This window comes from Gymnoscopelus braueri (genome assembly GCF_963280865.1).
Source record: "Gymnoscopelus braueri genome assembly, chromosome: 9".
Lineage (NCBI taxonomy): Eukaryota > Metazoa > Chordata > Actinopteri > Myctophiformes > Myctophidae > Gymnoscopelus > Gymnoscopelus braueri.
Genome location: NC_137610.1, coordinates 33,565,209 through 33,585,618, shown reverse-complemented (window position 1 = coordinate 33,585,618; position 20,410 = coordinate 33,565,209). Strand labels below are relative to the sequence as shown.

Here is a 20,410-nt window from a genome sequence, read left to right as displayed (position 1 = left end):
TCAGTGTTTATTAATCAGCATTAATTTAATTCAGAGAGTGTACAGATGGAACCAAATGGACCCATAAGGGTCCATTTGTTAAATGAATACTGTCTGTCTCTGTTTAATGTGTAAACAGACAGACAGATATATATGTATAGATGTAGTATGGTGGGGCAATTTGAAAGGAGAATAAAAATAAAAATAAATCTATTTATAGATTATTTTGTTAAAATCTTTCCAAAATGTTTGCCAAAATAGCAGATCAACAAGCTTAGAACGCTTTTGAGCTTGTAGATCAGCTCTATTTTTGGCCATGGCTTTTTGGGGGTCCTTGGTATGGAACGGTTTGGGAACGTGTTGGTCAGTCATTTACCTGGATGAGCTCCTGTCAGCGTCCTCAGGACCAGGTTCAGGGGTGGAGATGTAAACAGGGTCTCCTTCCTGAACAGGAGGTACAATGCATGAGATTGATGGACACAACACTAATGTTTACATTTCACCTCTTTGGAATGAAATATTTATTTTCTGATAGAAGACCATGTTTTGGGGGGGATTATGAATACAGTGATAGAGCAGCAGCAGTGTCTTAAACAGAACCCGTAGCATTTTATTGTATTATTATAGTTTTTAGACTGGGTGGTAGGGTGGACTCGGGAGGCAGGGCCCTCTCTGGATGTGGTCCCAGACTCGTTCACAAAAAATCATTTTCTAAATTATTTCAATCTACATGCTCACGTGAATTGTTTGAAAGATTCCTTTTTCTTTTTGCCTATAATGACATGCCTAAAATTAACCACAGCGATAATACTTGCTATGCATCCCATGTCTATAATGCATTATAATCGGCTTATAACACGATTATAGTTATACAAACTCAAATACTCATAACCCTTTATAACACTGTTTCTCAACCAACGGTCCATGGACACATGGTCTTAAAAAATGACTGTTAAGGGCTTAACATAATTTGTTGCACGATACTAACACATTTTACCAAGCCCTTAATTAACAGTAATTATTTAACTGAAATATTATGCTAGTGGTCCAGAGCACAAAAAAGGTTGAGAACCACATTCCTATCCTACGATTACCCTTATTCTGTTCTGTTACTTTATCCAGCCTTCCATATTAAACTCATGTTAACTGATACTGATTTGTAACTTATGTATGAGCGAGCAGACACATGCAATTATATGGGCACATTTCCTAATAATGATGACTCAACCAGGCAAATCATTCTAACTCCCCTTTCTGCGGAAGTTCTTGACCTTCTACTTCCCCAGTAACTGACAACATTGACTCGTCATCTTAGGTCACTAGGTCATTTAGTGCACTGTTTCTCAACTCAAGTGGTCATGATTACGGGTGGTCCATGTCTGTCTCTTCTTGGCTATTGTGGTGGACAGGGACAGAAAACCATTTTCTGGCTTGAACCTTGCCCTGGACATACAGGCCACAGGGAACATCTTCAGGTATGCCAGCAGGAAAATATTACTGTCACAGAGATAACTAAAAGGGCTTTTGGTAGTTATGTAGTAGTTATGCTTGTAATTTTGGAATTAAAGCATAAGCCTCCTCAAAAGACCACTGATAATGATGATAATGTCTTTAATTCCTCTGTTCTCAAATACTAAGTTTCTCCAAAATATTAAAAACAAAACAAAAAAATAACATAATAAATAAAACAATCTTCACTTTCCTACATTACTCTGAATGCATCCAAAATATAAAAACGGACCACGGACCACCAGTTGAAAACCCCTGCCTTAGGTCATTGAATTACAGTACACTGCAAGTACAAACTCACTGTAAAATTCCTTGGTTTGCCGTCCTGGTTCTTTAGAATCTTAACCCTCTGATCGCTTTCTGTCATGCAGAGGAAATAGCTCTTGATGTTGGCCTGACACTGTGAGAAAACAATATGACATATGAACAGTGACAATGATACAACAACAACAACAACAACAACAATAATACTAAACTTATTTGTATATGAGATTTAAGAGATATTTTAGCTCAATATACAGTAGGTGTGAAAAGTATAAAAGAAAGGGTAGTGACACATTGAGTACCAGTTAATGCTGCTCGTGTTAAAGTACAATATACCGACTTCTTTATTACACATGAAAGCCCTATTTACTTCTACAGCAAATATTTGTAATATGCCCGTGGCCCACCCATCAGACCACTTAACACGGCAGCCCACAAACACTTTTGTGACAAATTGACAAAACAAATTTTCAAGTGGGCCCTGATCCAGAAAAGGTTGAGAACCACTGCACTACAGTATACTTACTGCTTTGTTCTGCCTCATTGCCACAAGGTCTTCCTGAGCTCTGAACTTGTCTGCCAGGACCTGGTGTCTCTCTCTCCAGTTGAGGCACTCGCCGGTGCGCTCCTGTCTCTCCTTCTCAGCCAGACGTCTCTCCTGCTCTGCCTCCCGCTGAGCTTGGTTGGCCTTCTTGCTATGCTCCTCTGACACCATGGCCCTGCGCCTGGAGTTCTCCTCTCTGTGAGATACACAAGCATGTGCACGCACACACGCGCACGAGCACACACACACACACACACACACACACACACACACACACACACACACACACACACACACACACACATATACACACATACACACACACACACACACACACACACACACACACACACACACACACACACACACACACACACACACACACACACACACACACACACACACACACACACATACACACACACACACACACACACACACACACACACACACACACACATATACACACACACACACACACACACACACACACACACACACACACACACACACACACACACACACACACACACACACACACGCACACACACACACACAGACACTGAGTAAATCTTAGCAAATTCTTGGGTTCAAGTCTTGCTCCTCATTACGTGTTTGCATGTTATCTCTAAGTTTTCATTTTCTTGCCTTGGTATTCTTCACATATTTATTGTTCAGATGCTCAACATCCTCATGTAGTTACAGTATTATTCTGATAGAACTTAATCAAATAGATCATAATAACGGAGGTGGGTGAGAGCAGGCACGTGACAGTGACTGAGGTTATGAAGCGGGTACCAGCTGTTAAAGCTGTTTCTCCAAACACAGCGTCATCAGCATAGACCATATAGGCGGGTGCAGATATGGTTTGACCCAAAAAAAATTGGAACAAAAGGTTTCTCAATGGTTTATTGTAGTATCAGGTGTACTTAATAACATATCAAAAGTCTACCAAAATTGGACCACTAGAAATGTAAAATTTTCAAGATGGCCGCCGCCAGTTCCTTAAAAGACCATTACTCCTCCATTATTCATCCTAGGCAAGTAATTTTGGTGTCTAACCCTATGTTTTGGTGATCTAGGAATCCAATTAGCTTATATAAATTATAGTGAAGTGATTATAAGTACAATTATGTATTGATAAGTACAATTATGTATTAAAAAATTGGTTATAAGGGTATTTATGTAAAGAATTAAGAAACTAGTCCAATAACAGGACATTTCTCCTTTTCCACGTGACATAATGCCCAGCATTGGTGATTTTACTTATAATTCAAATTCTGTTGAAGCTTTCAACAATTTATTCTTTCTGCCCGCTACGCGGGCAGAACCCCCAAATGTCGTTTGGGGGTACAAAATCATGGGATAAAAACAAAAAGTACTGTACTGTACTGTACTGTACTGTACTGTACTGTACTGTACTGTACTGTACTGTACTGTACTGTACTGTACGGTCTGTACTGTACTGTACTGTACTGTACTGTACTGTACAGTCTGTACTGTACTGTACTGTACTGTACTGTACTGTACTGTACTGTACTGTACTGTACGGTCTGTACTGTACTGTACTGTACTGTACTGTACGGTCTGTACTGTACTGTACTGTACGGTCTGTACTGTACTGTACTGTACTGTACTGTACTGTACTGTACTGTACTGTACTGTACTGTACTGTACAAAGCGCAAAACGAAAGCGAAACCTAACTGCAGCATGCAAACCGAAAGCGAAACCTAACTGCATCATGCAAACCAAAAGCGAAACCTAACATGCAACTGACACCGGTGACTGATGTTTTTCCCGCTTTCAGCCAGTCTGCGGATTGTAGTATAGATATTGTTTTTGTATTTTTTGTATTTTTTTTTATATTTGTTTGTATTTTTCTTGGATCCACACCAGATTTACAATGAGTTATCACACTCTTCCTGGCGGATTCTCACAATTCTCGACTTGACATGGTTCACAAGCAGGCATACATGGCAGTCCGTATTGTCTGCTACTACACCGTTATGTTTGGCAAGCAGTTTTGCAATTACAGTAGACCATATGCAGGAGGCTTTCTGGGGCAGCAGTTTTATTGGTCATAACTGGCACAAAGTGATTGTCCTCCAATCTCCATCCCCAATCCACCGGATTCATGTCACTCTCCATTTCAGTCCACACCATGATCTGGTAATAAACTCTTTGGCAGTGATATTTAGTCAAGGACTCTGTTGGAGGGAGATGTTCTGGGTTGACAAATGATTTGGCAGACACAATTTTCTTGCTAAGAAGTTTGTAGCGCAAAGATGAAAGTGAATCTGTATTCTTGCCACCAAACATAACTGCCATTGCCTTGCTCCCAAGGTCCTCTACCACATTTTTTGCTTGATTTGGGAGCAGATTTGGGAGCAGAAACCCATTCACCATATTGGTGTATGGTAAAGTCAGCATAGGACTGTGCAATGACACCATAACTGTCACCCATTTTCCATGGCAAGCGATGAATCAGGGAGCCACCATCAAGGACATACTGTTCAGTTGGTGGGATAGAATCCAGTATAGTTTTCTTTGATTCCTCGCTTGACAGTTCAGTCACTGCCTGAGCTAGTTGGGGTTTGTCAGCCTTACGGAATATTTATTTGGCTTCAAACAGGGCTGCAGGGAATGGGCTGAGCTCATAGGTCATTACATCTTCCAGTGAAAGGTCTCCGGTTTTTGACATAATCAGAAATCGTTGGAACAACAGAGCAGGATCAATGGTTCGGTCTTTGGTAACTTTGATGCTAGACTCATCTGCAAGGGTTTTTGCCCGGTCTTTGCGTTTGAATGAGATCCCAAAAATGGGCTTTCCAACAATTTTTTCAATGAACTCATTCCCAACAGTCTCAAACTCATGAATATTCACGTCTTCTTTGGCGACTACACCAGTCACAATGTTTCTCAGAGATGGGTCTAGAGAGAATGGTTTAAAAGTGCCACGTTTTTCTTTGATCTTTTCCTGGTCAGCGTGATCTCGTTTCATCCTGGAATCTGTGGATTCTCTGTGTTGCTCACTGGTCGTGTAGATGAGATCATTGAATTCCTGCATGGCATTGTTGTACTAGTTAACTTGAAATGGGAGACCATTTCAAAGGGTTTTAATAGAGTCACAAACTAAATATTGGAATTCACAATTATCTAATTGTATCTCTGCAATTTGGACAAGTCCAATGGATTCCTAGGCCCCAAAAACATACGGTTAGACACAAAAAGTACTTGTCTAGGATAAATAATGAAGGAGTTAGGCTGTTTTAATGATTTTTTTGGGTATCGTGGACGCCATCTTGAAAATAACACCTTTCCAGTGATCAAACTTTGGTAGACTTTTAGTATGTTATTCAGGACACCACATACTACAGAAAACAGTTGAGAAACCTTTTGTTCCAATTTTTTTTGGGTAAGGTGCTTTTTACCCGCCTAATAATTCCTTAACCACATGAACCCTAGTGTCCTTATTCTGGTAAGGCCAAATACGTTAGTACAGAAGGTACGTATCTCTCCAGGTGTGAGCTTGGAATTGGTTAAAGGTCTGAAGATCGAGTGAAAGAGGAAGTCTAGTTGAGTTTGGGATATAGTTGAAGACTCTGGGGTCATCGTTGGATCTGAGATTCCCTTTCCTTTATATCGTTTGCTACAGTGCTTGTGTCATCCCAGTGATGTCAATACGAGTCAGTCATATCCATATATGGAGTCCTAATATCGGTCATGCCCAAAGATTGATGTCAGACTTAGATATGTCAGTTAGCTCCATATGTGCTATGGAGTTCCAGGCATTCTGTGATATACTCTGACTCACGGTGGTATCCATATTAACGACTAGGACTAGCAAATATCTAGTGTAGCTATAGTGACCCATCCAACAATGGTATGATGTGAAAGTCATTTGCAGCCCGAGGACACATTTTATACAGCCCTTGGTTTCATTCCTAAATTGTATTATGAACGGCCCGCCTGCACCTTCAAAAAAATGTAAACATTTATAAAAGTGAAAGTTGCATTTTCCTCCTTCGCCTCAGGATGGCAAGCACCTTCTCTAGCTCTTGCTTAACCCTAAAACCGAAATAAAGTAACAGTAAAACGCCCAAAAACGCCCCAAATCCACCTGAAAACCGCACATTTACGCCCAAAATCTGCCTATAACCGAAAATCTTCGCGTGCGCGCGCACAAGCTGGCCCTTGGGTTTTTTCATATTTTCTAATTTGGCCCCCTTCGAAAAAAGTTTGGACACCACTGCTCTAACTTCAGCCCACCTCAGACCTGTATACTCACTTGTCTTTAACTTGGATGTTTTCTTCTGTGAGTTGTCTCAGCTTGTGTCTGAGCTCATCTCTTTCTCCTTCCAGTGTCCTTTTCTCCTCCATCAGAGCCCGCTTATCCCCGGACGCTCGTTCCAGCTTCAGCTTAGTTTCAAAGTAGTTCTTCTCTGTTTGCGCAAGCAGTAGCTGTACATCTGTGTGCTACAAGAAAAGACAGAAGGCCACTATGTTATCACAAGCTATAAATTAAGTCATCGTCACATCATTGTTATTATTTTATTTGCTGTAAATAGATGTGGTTGTGGTCAAGAGAGAACAGATTGGCTTGTAAGATTATTCCTTTTGAGTTCGATGGCAAAATGTCACTGCAAAATGTATTCTAATCGACCCTAGGAAAGAACAAGTACAATGCATTGCTCCAGCCCTCAAATATATAGACATTGAGACATACTGTATATATATAGAAATTTGTATGTACATATGGATATATTGCATTTAGTTATCTTTATTAGTAGTAGTACATGAAAAGCAGTTATTTTGCAAGTGAAGATCTCAATTTTTATAGACTAAATTAAAGACGGTTTCAAGTCAAACAGGCAGTATTGAGCTCTGAGGTAGTGTATTGTGTTACAAGTTGTACTGAAGCTGTTACTCTGCATCGTTACTAACAACACAGGAATGGATATCATGATTGTTATGGTGTGTGTGTGTGTGTGTGTGTGTGAGTGTGTGAGTGCTAATACATACAGTATATAGTGGAGAGAGAGTAGGGGAGTGACATGCAGCAAATGGTTTGGCTGGCCGAGAATGGAACTGGGAACTTGCTGTTAGGCGTTAGAGCCCATGTGGTACGCACCCTAACCACTCGGCTATCGGGTCGCCCCATAATTGGGATGTACTGTAATTAGGCAGTTGTGTCAAGTGTCAATGACCTTTCTTGCTTTTGTGTGTGTGTGTGTGTGTGTGTGTGTGTGTGTGTGTGTGTGTGTGTGTGTGTGTGTGTGTGTGTGTGTGTGTGTGTGTGTGTGTGTGTGTGTGTGTGTGTGTGTGTGTGTGTGTGTGTGTGTCTGTCTGTCTGTCTGTCTGTCTGTCTGTCTGTCTGTCTGTCTGTCTGTCTGTCTGTCTGTCTGTCTGTCTGTCTGTCTGTCTGTCTGTCTGTCTGTCTGTCTGTCTGTCTGTCTGTCTGTCTGTCTGTCTGTCTGTCTGTCTGTCTGTCTGTCTGTCTGTCTGTCTGTCTGTCTGTCTGTCTGTCTGTCTGTCTGTCTGTCTGTCTGTCTGTCTGTCTGTCTGTCTGTCTGTCTGTCTGTCTGTCTGTCTGTCTGCCTGTCTGTCTGTCTGTCTGTCTGTCTGTCTGTCTGTCTGTCTGTCTGTCTGTCTGTCTGTCTGTCTGTGTAATGTGCATGTGTGTGATTCCCTCCATTAATGTGCATGTTTTTGCTTTTAAAGCTGCAATCTGGGAATTATATTAATTAATAAAACACAATTGTAACCAAACTGCATGGTAGAGTATGTTAATATAACTAGCACATCTGCAGTGATTGGAGGTGGTCTCCCTACTCTCCCATTGAGAAATGTTGATGCTGGTGTCTGGTAGGACACCTACTGGTGTGCGTGTGTGTACGTGTGTGTGTGTGTGTGTATACATACATTTGCGTATACATACATCTGCTTATACAGTGTGTGTGTGCATGTGTGTGTTGTGTGTAACCTCTTTTTTAAGATGCTGCAATTCGTCGTTCAGTCTGTTCCTCTCTACAACTGTCTGTTCCAACTCCTGCTTGAAGCTCAGGGTGCGGGCCTCTGCCAGAGTTCTGGTCTTCTCTGCCTCCTCTCGAGACACGTCGGCATGCTCTGCCGCCCGCGAACACAGCGTTGCCCGCTGCTGACTCTGGTACAGCTTCTGCTTTGCCTGGCAGTGGTTGAGAGAAGACAAAAAGAGAGAAAGTAAGGAAAAGAGAAGGGAGAGCAGAGAGATATATATACATACAGATAAAGACAGAGCATCTGAGAGTTAAATTAACAGTAACAGATTTTGCAAGATTTTGCTGTGAGTCTACACTGTAGACTCTACAGTAGTGAACGGGGGCTAGGTCAAGAAAGAGTAGAGGCCACTTGGGGGGCACAGCTCTTTTTAAAGATTCCTATTTGTAATTTGTATGCTTTATTTCAGATTACAGGCCAGTATAGAGAGACAGGAAAGGGCAGAGAGAGGATACATATGCAAGACAAGACAAGACAGTGGATTTGAACCCAGGTCCTTGTGCTCAAAGGGAGCTTATTGTCTGTGCTCTAAATGCTTGAGCCACCAGGCACCCCAGGGCGTACCTCTTTGACTTGCGCCTGCAGTTCCTGGTTCAGGTTCCTCAGGTTCCTCATAGTCAGCTCATTCTCTGTACGCATCATGATCCTCTCCATGTGGATCTCATTAGATAAATACTTGTTTTCCTTCCTCAGATCATCACATTCCTTGGGGAAAGATCAAGCCACACAGTGATCAAAACAATATTTCAAATTTCTGTGTTTTTTATATAATCCTCTGCACTCGCATACAGCAGTGCATTGATAGGCTGTTGAGAGTGACTGAATCCTCTATACTTAATTAAATGAGTGCTTAGTTGACCATGGTCGGCCCTGTACTTGGTCCTTAGTACACCAAATATTTTTGCAGAAAATAGGCGAGCCACGTTGCGACTTGCGACGCATTAATGAATCCCAGAATAGGGATGCTTGGGTTCATGTGGTTAAACCAAACAGTTCAATACATTTCAAGTGTTTAGCTGACAAAAGAGCAGGTTCAGTGTCTTTCTTAATGACACCAGCACTTTGAACGGTCTCATAATTGTTGAAGGACACACCTGATTTGGTTGTGCAGTTCAAACTTGTGACTTTGCATTACAGGACACGTCTCCGCAACCAGTTGCCCTCCTTGCTACCCTATATACTGGCATAGACAAAATGTCAAGAACACGTAACACACGCACACGCACATGCACACGCGCACACACACACACACACACACACACACACACACACACACACACACACACACACACACACACACACACACACACACACACACACACACACACACACACACACACACACACACACACACACACACACACACACATCATTTCTTACCTTTCTTTTCCTCACTAGTTCTCCTTGGAGGTGGTTGATTTGAAGGAAGGTCCCACCATTGCTGAGGGCGCTGATCGGCCGGACGGCTCGCACTGGCCTCCGGCACGTCCTCGGCAATACACTCACCTCCTCCACCACTCGTCCCCCCCTGCCAAACCGACTCACTCCATTGACATTACTGCTGCTCATGGAGAAAGGCTTGTCCAGCGAGGTCCTCCCCATAGAGGAAGACAAGGTCTGCAGGTCTCCATGAGATGTGGCCCGTAGGGACATATCGAAGGGCAGGACCGGGCACAGGTCCCAAGATTTCTGCCTTCAGATGGAATGGTGCTCTGAATGTAGAAGAGACTCTCTACTCTGCGAGGATAACCTAAATGAAGGTTGTCCGGTTTCATGTTTGCTTCCCCAGGCAGATCCTATCCCTCGTGGGGCATCATTTATCATTCATTAGGTAACATGATAGGCTAGTTTTTGCGCGATAGAAGAGAGCTAGAAAGAGTATTCACATTATAGAGACACCTTCCAGTGAGTGCTGCCTAGTGGTGCTTAATTACTCACAAGCTGCAGAGCCAGTTTCAGTCCTCCGGACCACCATGGCTGTAAAAAGTTATACTTTTCATGTAGAATTGTTCAAAGGGGTATTATAAAGGGATTGACATACTAAAACAACCATAGATGAAGCCAGTAAATTACATACTGGCAGAATAATTAGGCTACTACTAATTTGACATGTTTAAAAAATAAAATCCGCATATTAACATTTATCATATAAACAAATCATATAAAAGCCGCGCTGTAAAAGTATTTCTGTTCAAAGATCAACCATAGCCGTACAGTATATCTCCTCCCTGAGCTCTACTAGCCACCTTATGGTGCTCCATGATTGACTAGAGAGTAGACTAGGTAAGTTCTAAATTCTCATGACTAGGAAAGTGTGACTAATCAGCTTCCAATAAGGTCCTGCCTGTCTTAGTTTATTGTATTCCTGAAGTCCCCCACGTTGCTCCCTGGAGCAGACAACAGAGAAAAACAATTGAGATCCATTATTCACGCACGCACGCACGCACAGTCGCACACACACGCACGCACACACACACACGCGCGCGCACACATGCGCGCACACACACACACACACATTTTTTATTTATTTTACCTTTATTTATATACACAGATACAAGATCTCTTTTTCTATGGAGCCTTGTCAGTTTCAACAATATGCTTTTTAAATTTTATTTTAACAGAAAAATGGTACATTAAAAACTAAATTACAGTGTACCAAAAATCAGGCAACAATAATAGCAGCTGTAGAAAACATTAGGGGTGGGACGATATATCGATATATCGATATATATATATATTTTTTTGTGATACGTTGTTTTCCTACTCTGTATTTGTGTAATGATGATTTTGAACTGTTTGGTGCTATTTTATGTGTTTATGAATTGAATACAAGGACTATCGTGATATATCGTTGGTGAAATTTCTTGCAATATATATCGAATATCGTGATATCGCAATATATCAAACATCGTCGAATATCGTGATATATATTGTTATCGTGGGCCTAATATCGTGATACATATCGTATCGTGAGGTACCCATATCGTCCCACCCCTAGAAAACATACAATAAGAAAACTAAAACACTAACTGAGGAAGCATGCAGTCACAAGTGCATCCAGTTTAAAACCCTGGTGCTAGCCTATAGGGCAGTGAAAGGAACAGCCCCTTCTTACCTCCGGGCTATGGTCGATGCCTACACCCCTGCCCGACCACTTCGGTCTGCCACCTCGGGGCGACTGATTGCCTCGTCACTCAAGGGTCCTTCTGGCCGATCCACACGGTCACAACTTTTTTCTGTTCTGGCCCCACAGTGGTGGAATGAACTTCCCAATGATATCAGGACAGCAGAGTCACTGCCCATCTTTCGCCGCAGGCTGAAAACCCACCTCTTCAGGAAACGCTACCCATCCTCTCTGCCTGGCCTATACTTGTTGTTAACTAGTTGTACGAACGCATGTTTTATTGTTGTATTGTTTTATTGGATCTTGTTTAGTGGATACACTTATTTGTTTTAGCTCCTGCTCATTTGATTTAGCTATTTTTGTCTCATCTGTCTAAGGAAATAGGTAGCTGATATAATGCACTTTTACCTTAGCGCTAGGTATACTCTTGGTTGCTTGTTTTTGCAGAAAATGCACTTAAGACTTCTGGTGATTAGTAGTTTTCGTTCCCTACCTATGTTGAATGCACTTATTGTAAGTCGCTTTGGATAAAAGCGTCTGCTAAATGACTGTAATGTAATGTAATGTAATGTAAACGAGATCAGTTCCTTCAGCTTTAATTAAACTAGTACAAGTTCTTTCTAAACTAGGACAAGTCATTCTGCTGCAGATCTACTGTATTTTTGCGACTTTCGCAAAAAATAGGCCTATAAATGTTTCATGCCCGGCAGCAGCAATATGATGTATTAAGTTAAAAAGTGTATAACTTTTGACACAAATTTATTGTGAGTGTAATTACACAGAGCTGTCAATTACGGTGCTAGTCACCCTTCAAAGAGACAACAGTGCTGTACCGTAAATGTTCATTTTAGCAAACACAGGATTAAACCAGAGCAGAGCACTGTCCATGCTTGGATAGGAACATAGTGTCCTTGACACCAAGACAACCAGCCAACCAGCTGATAGCTGGAAGGATGTGCCTCATGCAGTAACAAGTAACAACTGGAAAACTGGTGCAGAGGATGTGTAGTATTATCGAGAACCCCGGGTCCATGGTTGTAGCAGCTGGGGTCCACATTTCTGCAAGGACATTATGTTCATAGAAACACATCTAGAATGCAAAACACAGTAAAGATCATGCATAACAGAGTCTCATATGAAAGTGACTTGCATAGGGGCATCTGCAGTGCAGGGGTAAAGTTCCTGCTCACAACCACAGAGACTAGGGGTTCAAATCCTCCACGCCACGGTGCATCCGGTTTGGCCGGGGCGCTTCAACGAACACAATTGGCTGTGTTGGTGGGAGTGAATCTGTTAGAGGACGGTGACCTCTGTAGCTGCACTAGTGACTCCTATGTATTCCTACACTCCTACACATTCCTATGTGTTGCGTCCTCCCGGTGAAACTCCTCACTGTCAGGTGTGAAGAAGCTGACTAGTCGCATCACATGTATCAGGGAAGGCATGTGCTCATCTGCACCCTTCATAAAGAAACAATCAGTAGGGCCGGTTCAGCAGTGACAAGGGACTACAGTAAAAGGGGGAATTGGAAATTACGTACATACATTGGGAAAAATAGGAAAAAATACCCCAAAAATTATTGCTAAAATTCTTTTGCATATACAGATTTAAAAACTCATTCAATCTCACAATAACCCCCCCCCCCCACAGATGTAATCAATATTTATTTTACATCTTAGAGAGGTTATGTATTAAACATCTGAGTGGGCACATTACATCTCATCTGGGCACAAGTCACTCTGTTCTGAATTCCCAGTCCATTGCTTACATAAGGGGGGGTTTGCATTAGACTCACCTATGACAGCATTCATTTCATGACCTGTTTCCTCTGTTTCAAACTTGGGTGGGCAGCAGCACTCAGCAATGGTTCTCCAGGTCACATCACTTGTGTGAATGTCTTCTGAATCTGGTTTGTTAATCTGTCATATGATACACCATTGTTTACTATTTCTAACAATGTGTAGATTAGATTAACTGACAAATCACTTGTTTTAGTTGTAAGTATTTTTTTATTATATCTTTTTTATTGTTCCCATTTTTTTGTGACAATTAGCCTTTATGGGCCTACGGTCTACTGTATATACGGCTAAAGGACCTTGATGTGATGTGTGTGTATAAATGTAGGCCTACATGCGGAAAGTAACTGGATTGGTTCGGCAAGAGAGATATAAATGAGGGAGGGATATCAAATTATGTAGGCACAAAAGAAGACCCTTTGAAGGCAATCGGGCAGGTGCTCGGGCACTGACTGGCTCCTGCGTGCACGTGCCTGTGTGTGTACACGCATGCGCGTGCGTGTGGGTGCATGCAAGAGGTAGACATACAGTGAGAGAGAGAATGTGACAGAAAGAATAATAGTTAGAGGAACAGACAGTGTAAGAGAACTAGTTGGCGGAAGAGAGAGAGAGATAGAGAGAAACAATGCACAGGAAGCCCCGCCTCCTGCAGTGGGTCTGTCAGACCAAACATAACTGTGTGAAAGATGCTGATGCTGGCAGAAACCAAAGAGAAATCGTGCACTGTGTGACCTGTTGTTCTTTGGCTGTTTTTTTCCTGTGAAGGACACCATTTGCAATATACAGTATTGTTATAGGCCTAAATGTGCGAGTTGCTCACTAATAGAGTATATGCCTTATATTATTATTTCCTGGAGCAAAACAACAAAAAAAAACAATAATTTACAATAGGCCTTTTATTCATTTTGGTAAAAATGTTTAATGTGGCTTGTTGTCATTACCATGAGAGAGAGAGAGGGAGGGAGAGGTGGGAGATCTTTTGTTAACGGATTTTAGAGCTACTGGTGATGGTGTTGAGGTGTGTGTTCTGTGATAGTGGGGCATCAAGCAGATTTGACCTTGGTTTCCTGCATGCTTCCTGTTCCCAAACACATCTAGTGCTGTTGCAACAGCCACCCCCTTCATTCACTTGAGTTTTTGTTCAGATCCAGACGACTACAGATTTATTTTATGCTATCAGAAAAACCATGGCAATGGACTGGCTCTTCATGTACTCACTGCTATTGTTTTTTGCAGTCTTTACACTGGCATTGGACAGCAGAGAAATTAAAGGTAGGATATTTGTCTTGTGTAGGCTATACATATGTGCAAGGAAGTTACATTTCACAGGAAACTCAGCAACGGTTTGCACGCAGCAAATAAGTCCATTTAAGACAAATAAGATTAGCCAAACATTGTTAGATTACATATTTGGTTGATAATATTAATTATATTGTTAATATGTTATCATCAACTTACGATATGTAATAGGAAATGCGTAAAATAGGAAATGTGTATATATTTTATACTGCATGTGGGTACATATTCCAGCTCACACGTCTGTATAGAACATTTTAAATACTTATCATAGAATGTGTGGGCTTTTACTGTGTATTTTATATTGATTAGATATAAGCATACATTTGTCATATCATACTAATATTATGACAAAACTAAATATATTGTATTTTTGTCTTGTCCAGAAGTCACTGGGGTCTTCATGTATCCTGAGGGGGGCCAATACAAATATAATGCCAGTACAGCCAGAGAAGCATGCAGGTGTCAGAATGCTGCCTTAGCGACCAAAGCACAGATGGACAAAGCACTTCAAAATGGACTGGAGACATGCAAGTAGGCTGAGTGTGGTGGGGCTAGAGGAATATGGCAAAGATATTTACATTAAGAGTATCTAAAAATCTTTATACAGTATATACGGTATATAGTGTACACACACACACACACACACGCACGCACGCACGCGCGCACACACACACACACACACACACACACACACACACACACACACACACACACACACACACACACACACACACACACACACACACACACACACACACACACACACACACACACACACACACTGTATATACTTTACTGAATATATACAGTAACAGGAAGAAACCTCGAACTGTGGGTGGGTTGCCATCTGCCTTGATGGGTGTGTAGATGACACTTTTGGTGTGTCTGTTAACATGTTGTGGTTACTGTTTCCGGACTAACACACCCCTTTTCTGGCCTAGGCAAGGCAAGACAAGTTCATTTATATAGCACATTTCAACAACAAGGAAATTCAAAGTGCTTTACAGATTACAGAATATGATTAGATCCGGTCAAAGTTCTATTTGAGAATCTCCCATGCTGTTTCCCTCTCAACCTTTCAGCCAATTGTCACATAAATATAACATGCCCATTCATTGTTGTTTTTACTGTCCAAACAGATACGGCTGGATAGATGAACAGACTGCCATCATCCCACGTATAACAGCTGACAATAAATGTGGCAAGGGCAAAACGGGGTTGGTGGAATGGAAGGCAGCACTAACCAGACAATTTGCTGCATTCTGCTTCCAAACATCAGGTATATTTATCAATCAAAACATTTCAAAATCTGTTTGAGTCACTTTTACTGTATGCCATTGCTCTGTTGTTTGTTTTAGTTTATCTCGATTAAAAAAAGGTTAACAACCATAAGAATAAATATATAGAATGGACTTCAGTTTTACAATTTAGGCATTTATCAGACCCTCTTATTCATAGCAATGCTGCACAGTGCACATCCATGTCAAACACGGAAGAGGAAGCAATCAATCAGTGGGGGGGGGGGGTTCTGTGACACTTTCGTTCCATATGAAGATGTGTTTGTTATGGTATCGGGTGGTATCCATAGCAATTGCAAGTGTTAGTTCCCCTGTTAAGTCAGGGACGGACATATGACACTTGTGACCCTGTCATTCAATTGCCGTAATTTTGGAGTCAACATACATCAGAACTTTTTTTAAAACAGTTGTTTCACTGGAAAATATTGGATAACATCAATTCATTTGGTAGAGACATATTGCTTTCGCCACCCCTATTCTTCTTGTACCAACAGTCAACACTCAGCTTCTTCTTCTTTTTTTTTACCTCATCACCTGCAGATTTAAAGCAAACTCCGACGATGCCCACCGACTGCGTACTGACCTCTAAGTCAACCACTACACTGCCAGTACAGGCACATGCCTCGACAGCAGTGACTCCCCTGGTCAGAACAAAAATGAAGCCCCCAGCCTCAATAACATCAACAGCACCACCACCAGACTGGAAGCTGGCTCCTGTAACCTCAACCTCACCTCCCACTCCCCCAGTCAGAACCAAAATGAAGCCTCCAGCCTCAATAACATCAACAGCACCACCACCAGACTGGAAGCTGACTCCTGTAACCTCAACCTCACCTCCCACTCCCCCAGTCAGAACCAAAATGAAGCCCCCAGCCTCAATAACATCAATAGCACCACCACCAGACTGGAAGCTGGCTCCTGTAACCTCAACCTCACCTCCCACTCCCCCAGTCAGAACCAAAATGAAGCCCCCAGCCTCAATAACATCAACAGCACCACCACCAGACTGGAAGCTGGCTCCTGTAACCTCAACCTCACCTCCCACTCCCCCAGTCAGAACCAAAATGAAGCCACCAGCCTCAATAACACCAACAGCACCACCACCAGACTGGAAGCTGGCTCCTGTAACCTCAACCTCACCTCCCACTCCCCCAGTCAGAACCAAAATGAAGCCTCCAGTCTCAATAACATCAACAGCACCACCAGGCTGGAAGCTGGCTCCTGTAACCTCAACCTCACCTCCCACTCTCACATCAGTACCTTCAATCTCAATCTCCTCCATCTCTTCAACCTCTCCTACAAGGACATCTGCTTCCTCCACCTCGGCACCTTCTTTGCTTTCTCGCTTACTGCTGACCTCCATCACTGCTCGTTTCTCCTCCTCCTCCTCCTCCCCCTCCTCCTCCTCCTCCTCTTCGACTGTCCTGTCTTCCACCTCCTTGTCCCCATTCACTCCATCTCCCTCACCTCCAGTCACCCGCAGCCACACCAGAGGCTTGCAGACTGTCAGCTCTGCAGACACCTACCTGGGAGGTACGTGTTCACGTTGTCATGTGCTATCTGTCATTAATTCTGAAGCTGAAATCCAGGACTCCTTTTAATGAATACAAATTTATTTTACCAATTTGTATGGTAGAGTATGTTAATACAATTATAACTAGCACATCTGCAGTGGTTGGAGGTGGTCTCCATATGAGAGATTTTGACCCTGGTGTCGGGTAGGACACTAATGTTTGACAATGTCAGTAAAGTTAATAGAAGCAGACTGACATCTGAATTGGACACTATGGTCTTGTCTTGGCATTTGAAAGAAAGCTGTGAGTCAGCACCCGTCGGTCCATCCTTTCTTTAAAGTATTGTCAGTAGAGCACACTTAACTAAGGACTTTTGTCCTATAGTATATTAGTATTTGATGTTTTTAACTCTGCCACAGTGAAGCCAAAGGCAATTTGACACTAAATATTCTATTCTATTGTATTGTAAAGTCTTATCCCAACCTCATTGTGGAGTTTGTCTCCTGAACTCAAAAAGAGAAACAGAACAATTCACATTTTGTGAGCACTAACTTGTTGGCTTTGAGGCTTGGCCAGAAAATGACAAATACATTTGATAGGTTGTCTCCTAACAGCGTGTACACTTTATTTTATTTTCTTAGGAGTACATAGAGCACTCATCGTTGTTGCAGTCATACTCCTCATCCTGACACTGTGTGGCACTGTGTGGTACTTCCTACTGTGAGTAATTTTTCCCACTGTAAGATAGGACATGAACTGGATATACTTGTTGGGTTGGGTCATCATATTAACTATTAATTATTTTTGTCTTTTTGAGTACTGGTGATCATGATTTGAATTGTGCTGTGTGTAGGTGGTCTCCCTACTCTCTCAGGTAGGACACTGACTGGTTGACACTGGACACTAGATTCGCCACCATCTTTATTATAGGTCGGACATTGTTGCAATTACCTCTCTTAGGGAGAGGGAAACAATGGACGTAAAATTACGGATTGTAGCTTTAACGCTCGGGTTTCTCAGGCCAGAGATTCTGCAAAATACTGGGAGACACTGATTAGGACAAGGCCGGATAAGGCCATGCACAGGAGGTTCCATTTTCACACTCGGAGTTCAGAGTTACAGTCCTGTATAGGGATCCGTTTGTTGTCTAATTATCAATAATTTAACAGACCCCCTGGAACCCCCTCAAGAGCCCCTGTGGGTCCCCAGACCCCATGTTAAGAACCAATACAACATACAGTAGGTGGCCAGTGACTTTGGCCATTTTCCTTCCACACCTCCTGCATGGAGCGCGTGACCCGAGATGATGTTTGTTCGAATCCAGCACACAACACAACAACACATGGTTTTGATAATGTGGATTGTGGAAGTCAAATGGTGGATTTGTGGATAGGACTCTACAGTATATGAACAAACTTGTTATATCAACAAAAAGCATCGCATTCTGTTTGTGTGACATGCATGATGCAAAGGGTTTGAAAGTGAAACTGGTCACTGGCCACCTACTGTGGCCAGTGACCACCTACAGCTGACACTCTTGGTTTTGGGGTTTCTTACTATGGTAACCTTTTTCATAATAGTCTTCCGTTTAAATGACCGACAGTTGCGGGCCTTTAACACCAGAAAGATGAAGATGAGATTTACTTTCAACGGCAACGCTGCAGCTGACATGGGATGAAAATGGTTAAAGACTAGGTAGTAATTTGATTTCACCTCTAACCAAATTGTAATACCAGTGTTAGTGTACAACAGCCATAAAACTAAATTGAAAGTATTTTACATACATGCAACACACACTGAAAAAAACCTTGAACTTACTAAAGGAATAAAGGATAAATAGACAGGCTATAACCCATAAGGGCCCTATCTTGCACGTCACCTTACCCCTTATGCCTGAACCTTTTTAGGCATTTTTTGCTATTTTGAAAAAATAATTAATCGTTCAAATAGACGATCTACAAGCTCACAACGTGTCGATGTAAATAGGCTATTTCCACTATTTTAAAATGTTTTTCAAAATAGTAAACAATTAATTAACCCTATCAACGAAGCCAAGCAAGTTCACATGTTTGGGTGTGACAAGCATAATATAGCATTTCCTAAAACAACTTTCACTTTACACCCACATATTTCTCAGAAATGCTGAAAAAAAATCATCCGTTTCCTTCTGCTGCTGTGCGTGATCAAAAGTGTTACTTACTTTTTTGCAAGAGCAGGGTGGAGCAAAACTGTGGTTCAGAAAGAAAGATATGAGAGAAATTATGCAGGCATAAAAAAGTGCATGTTGTCCTATGAAGGCAATCAAAAAAAAATGCTCCTGTACAGGTATGTGCATGAGACAGGACCTTGCCTTCAGATTTTGTTGCAATTTTGTTTCACAAACCAAACTTTGCTGTGTGTGTGTGTGTGTGTGTGTGTGTGTGTGTGTGTGTGTGTGTGTGTGTGTGTGTGTGTGTGTGTGTGTGTGCGTGTGCGTGCGTGCGTGTGTGCGTTTTAAAGGAAGAAGCAGGTTTTCCCATCCTGGTCTCGGAGACAGCAGAAGGATGACACAGAGACAGAGATGTGGAAACACACCGACAGTGACCTGGATCTCCATGGTAATCAAGAAGAGGAAGCAGACAAGAAGTATTCCAACGACGTCACCGCCTGTTTGAATCCAGACAACAAAACAAACTCTTCATAATAGCGCTAGTGTTCGCTAGTATGGGAATGTCTGTACTGCATGTTTATTTTGACTTTGGAAATAATTGTACATACAATAGCTACATGGCTACATTTCTTTCAACCTGCCTTCATCTGTTGTTTTGGGGGTGCCATGATTCCATTTACATGTGTTAATGTGCCTGTGTGTGTGTGTGTGTGTGTGTGTGTGTGTGTGTGTGTGTGTGTGTGTGTGTGTGTGTGTGTGTGTGTGTGTGTGTGTGTGTGTGCGTGCGTGCGTGCGTGCGTGCGTGCGTGCGTGCGTGCGTGCGTGCGTGCGTGCGTGCGTGCGTGCGTGCGTGCGTGTGTGTGTGTGTACAGTACTGGTTGTTTTAAATGGTTGTTT

General features: G+C 42.2%; 1 protein-coding gene across 1 annotated transcript; it reads left to right on the top strand.

The window, feature by feature from the left end:
* Positions 1 to 12,818: 12,818 nt before the first annotated feature.
* On the top strand, positions 12,819 to 19,934 carry LOC308092285 (uncharacterized protein; the record flags this gene model as incomplete). Its single annotated transcript, XM_080438133.1, has 5 exons — positions 12,819 to 12,856; positions 15,692 to 15,831; positions 16,441 to 17,383; positions 18,006 to 18,084; positions 19,864 to 19,934. 4 exons carry the CDS (start codon positions 12,819 to 12,821, stop codon positions 18,013 to 18,015), a joined length of 1,131 nt encoding a protein of 376 aa, XP_080294259.1. The 3' UTR covers positions 18,016 to 18,084; positions 19,864 to 19,934.
* Between the last annotated feature and the right edge of the window lie 476 nt (positions 19,935 to 20,410).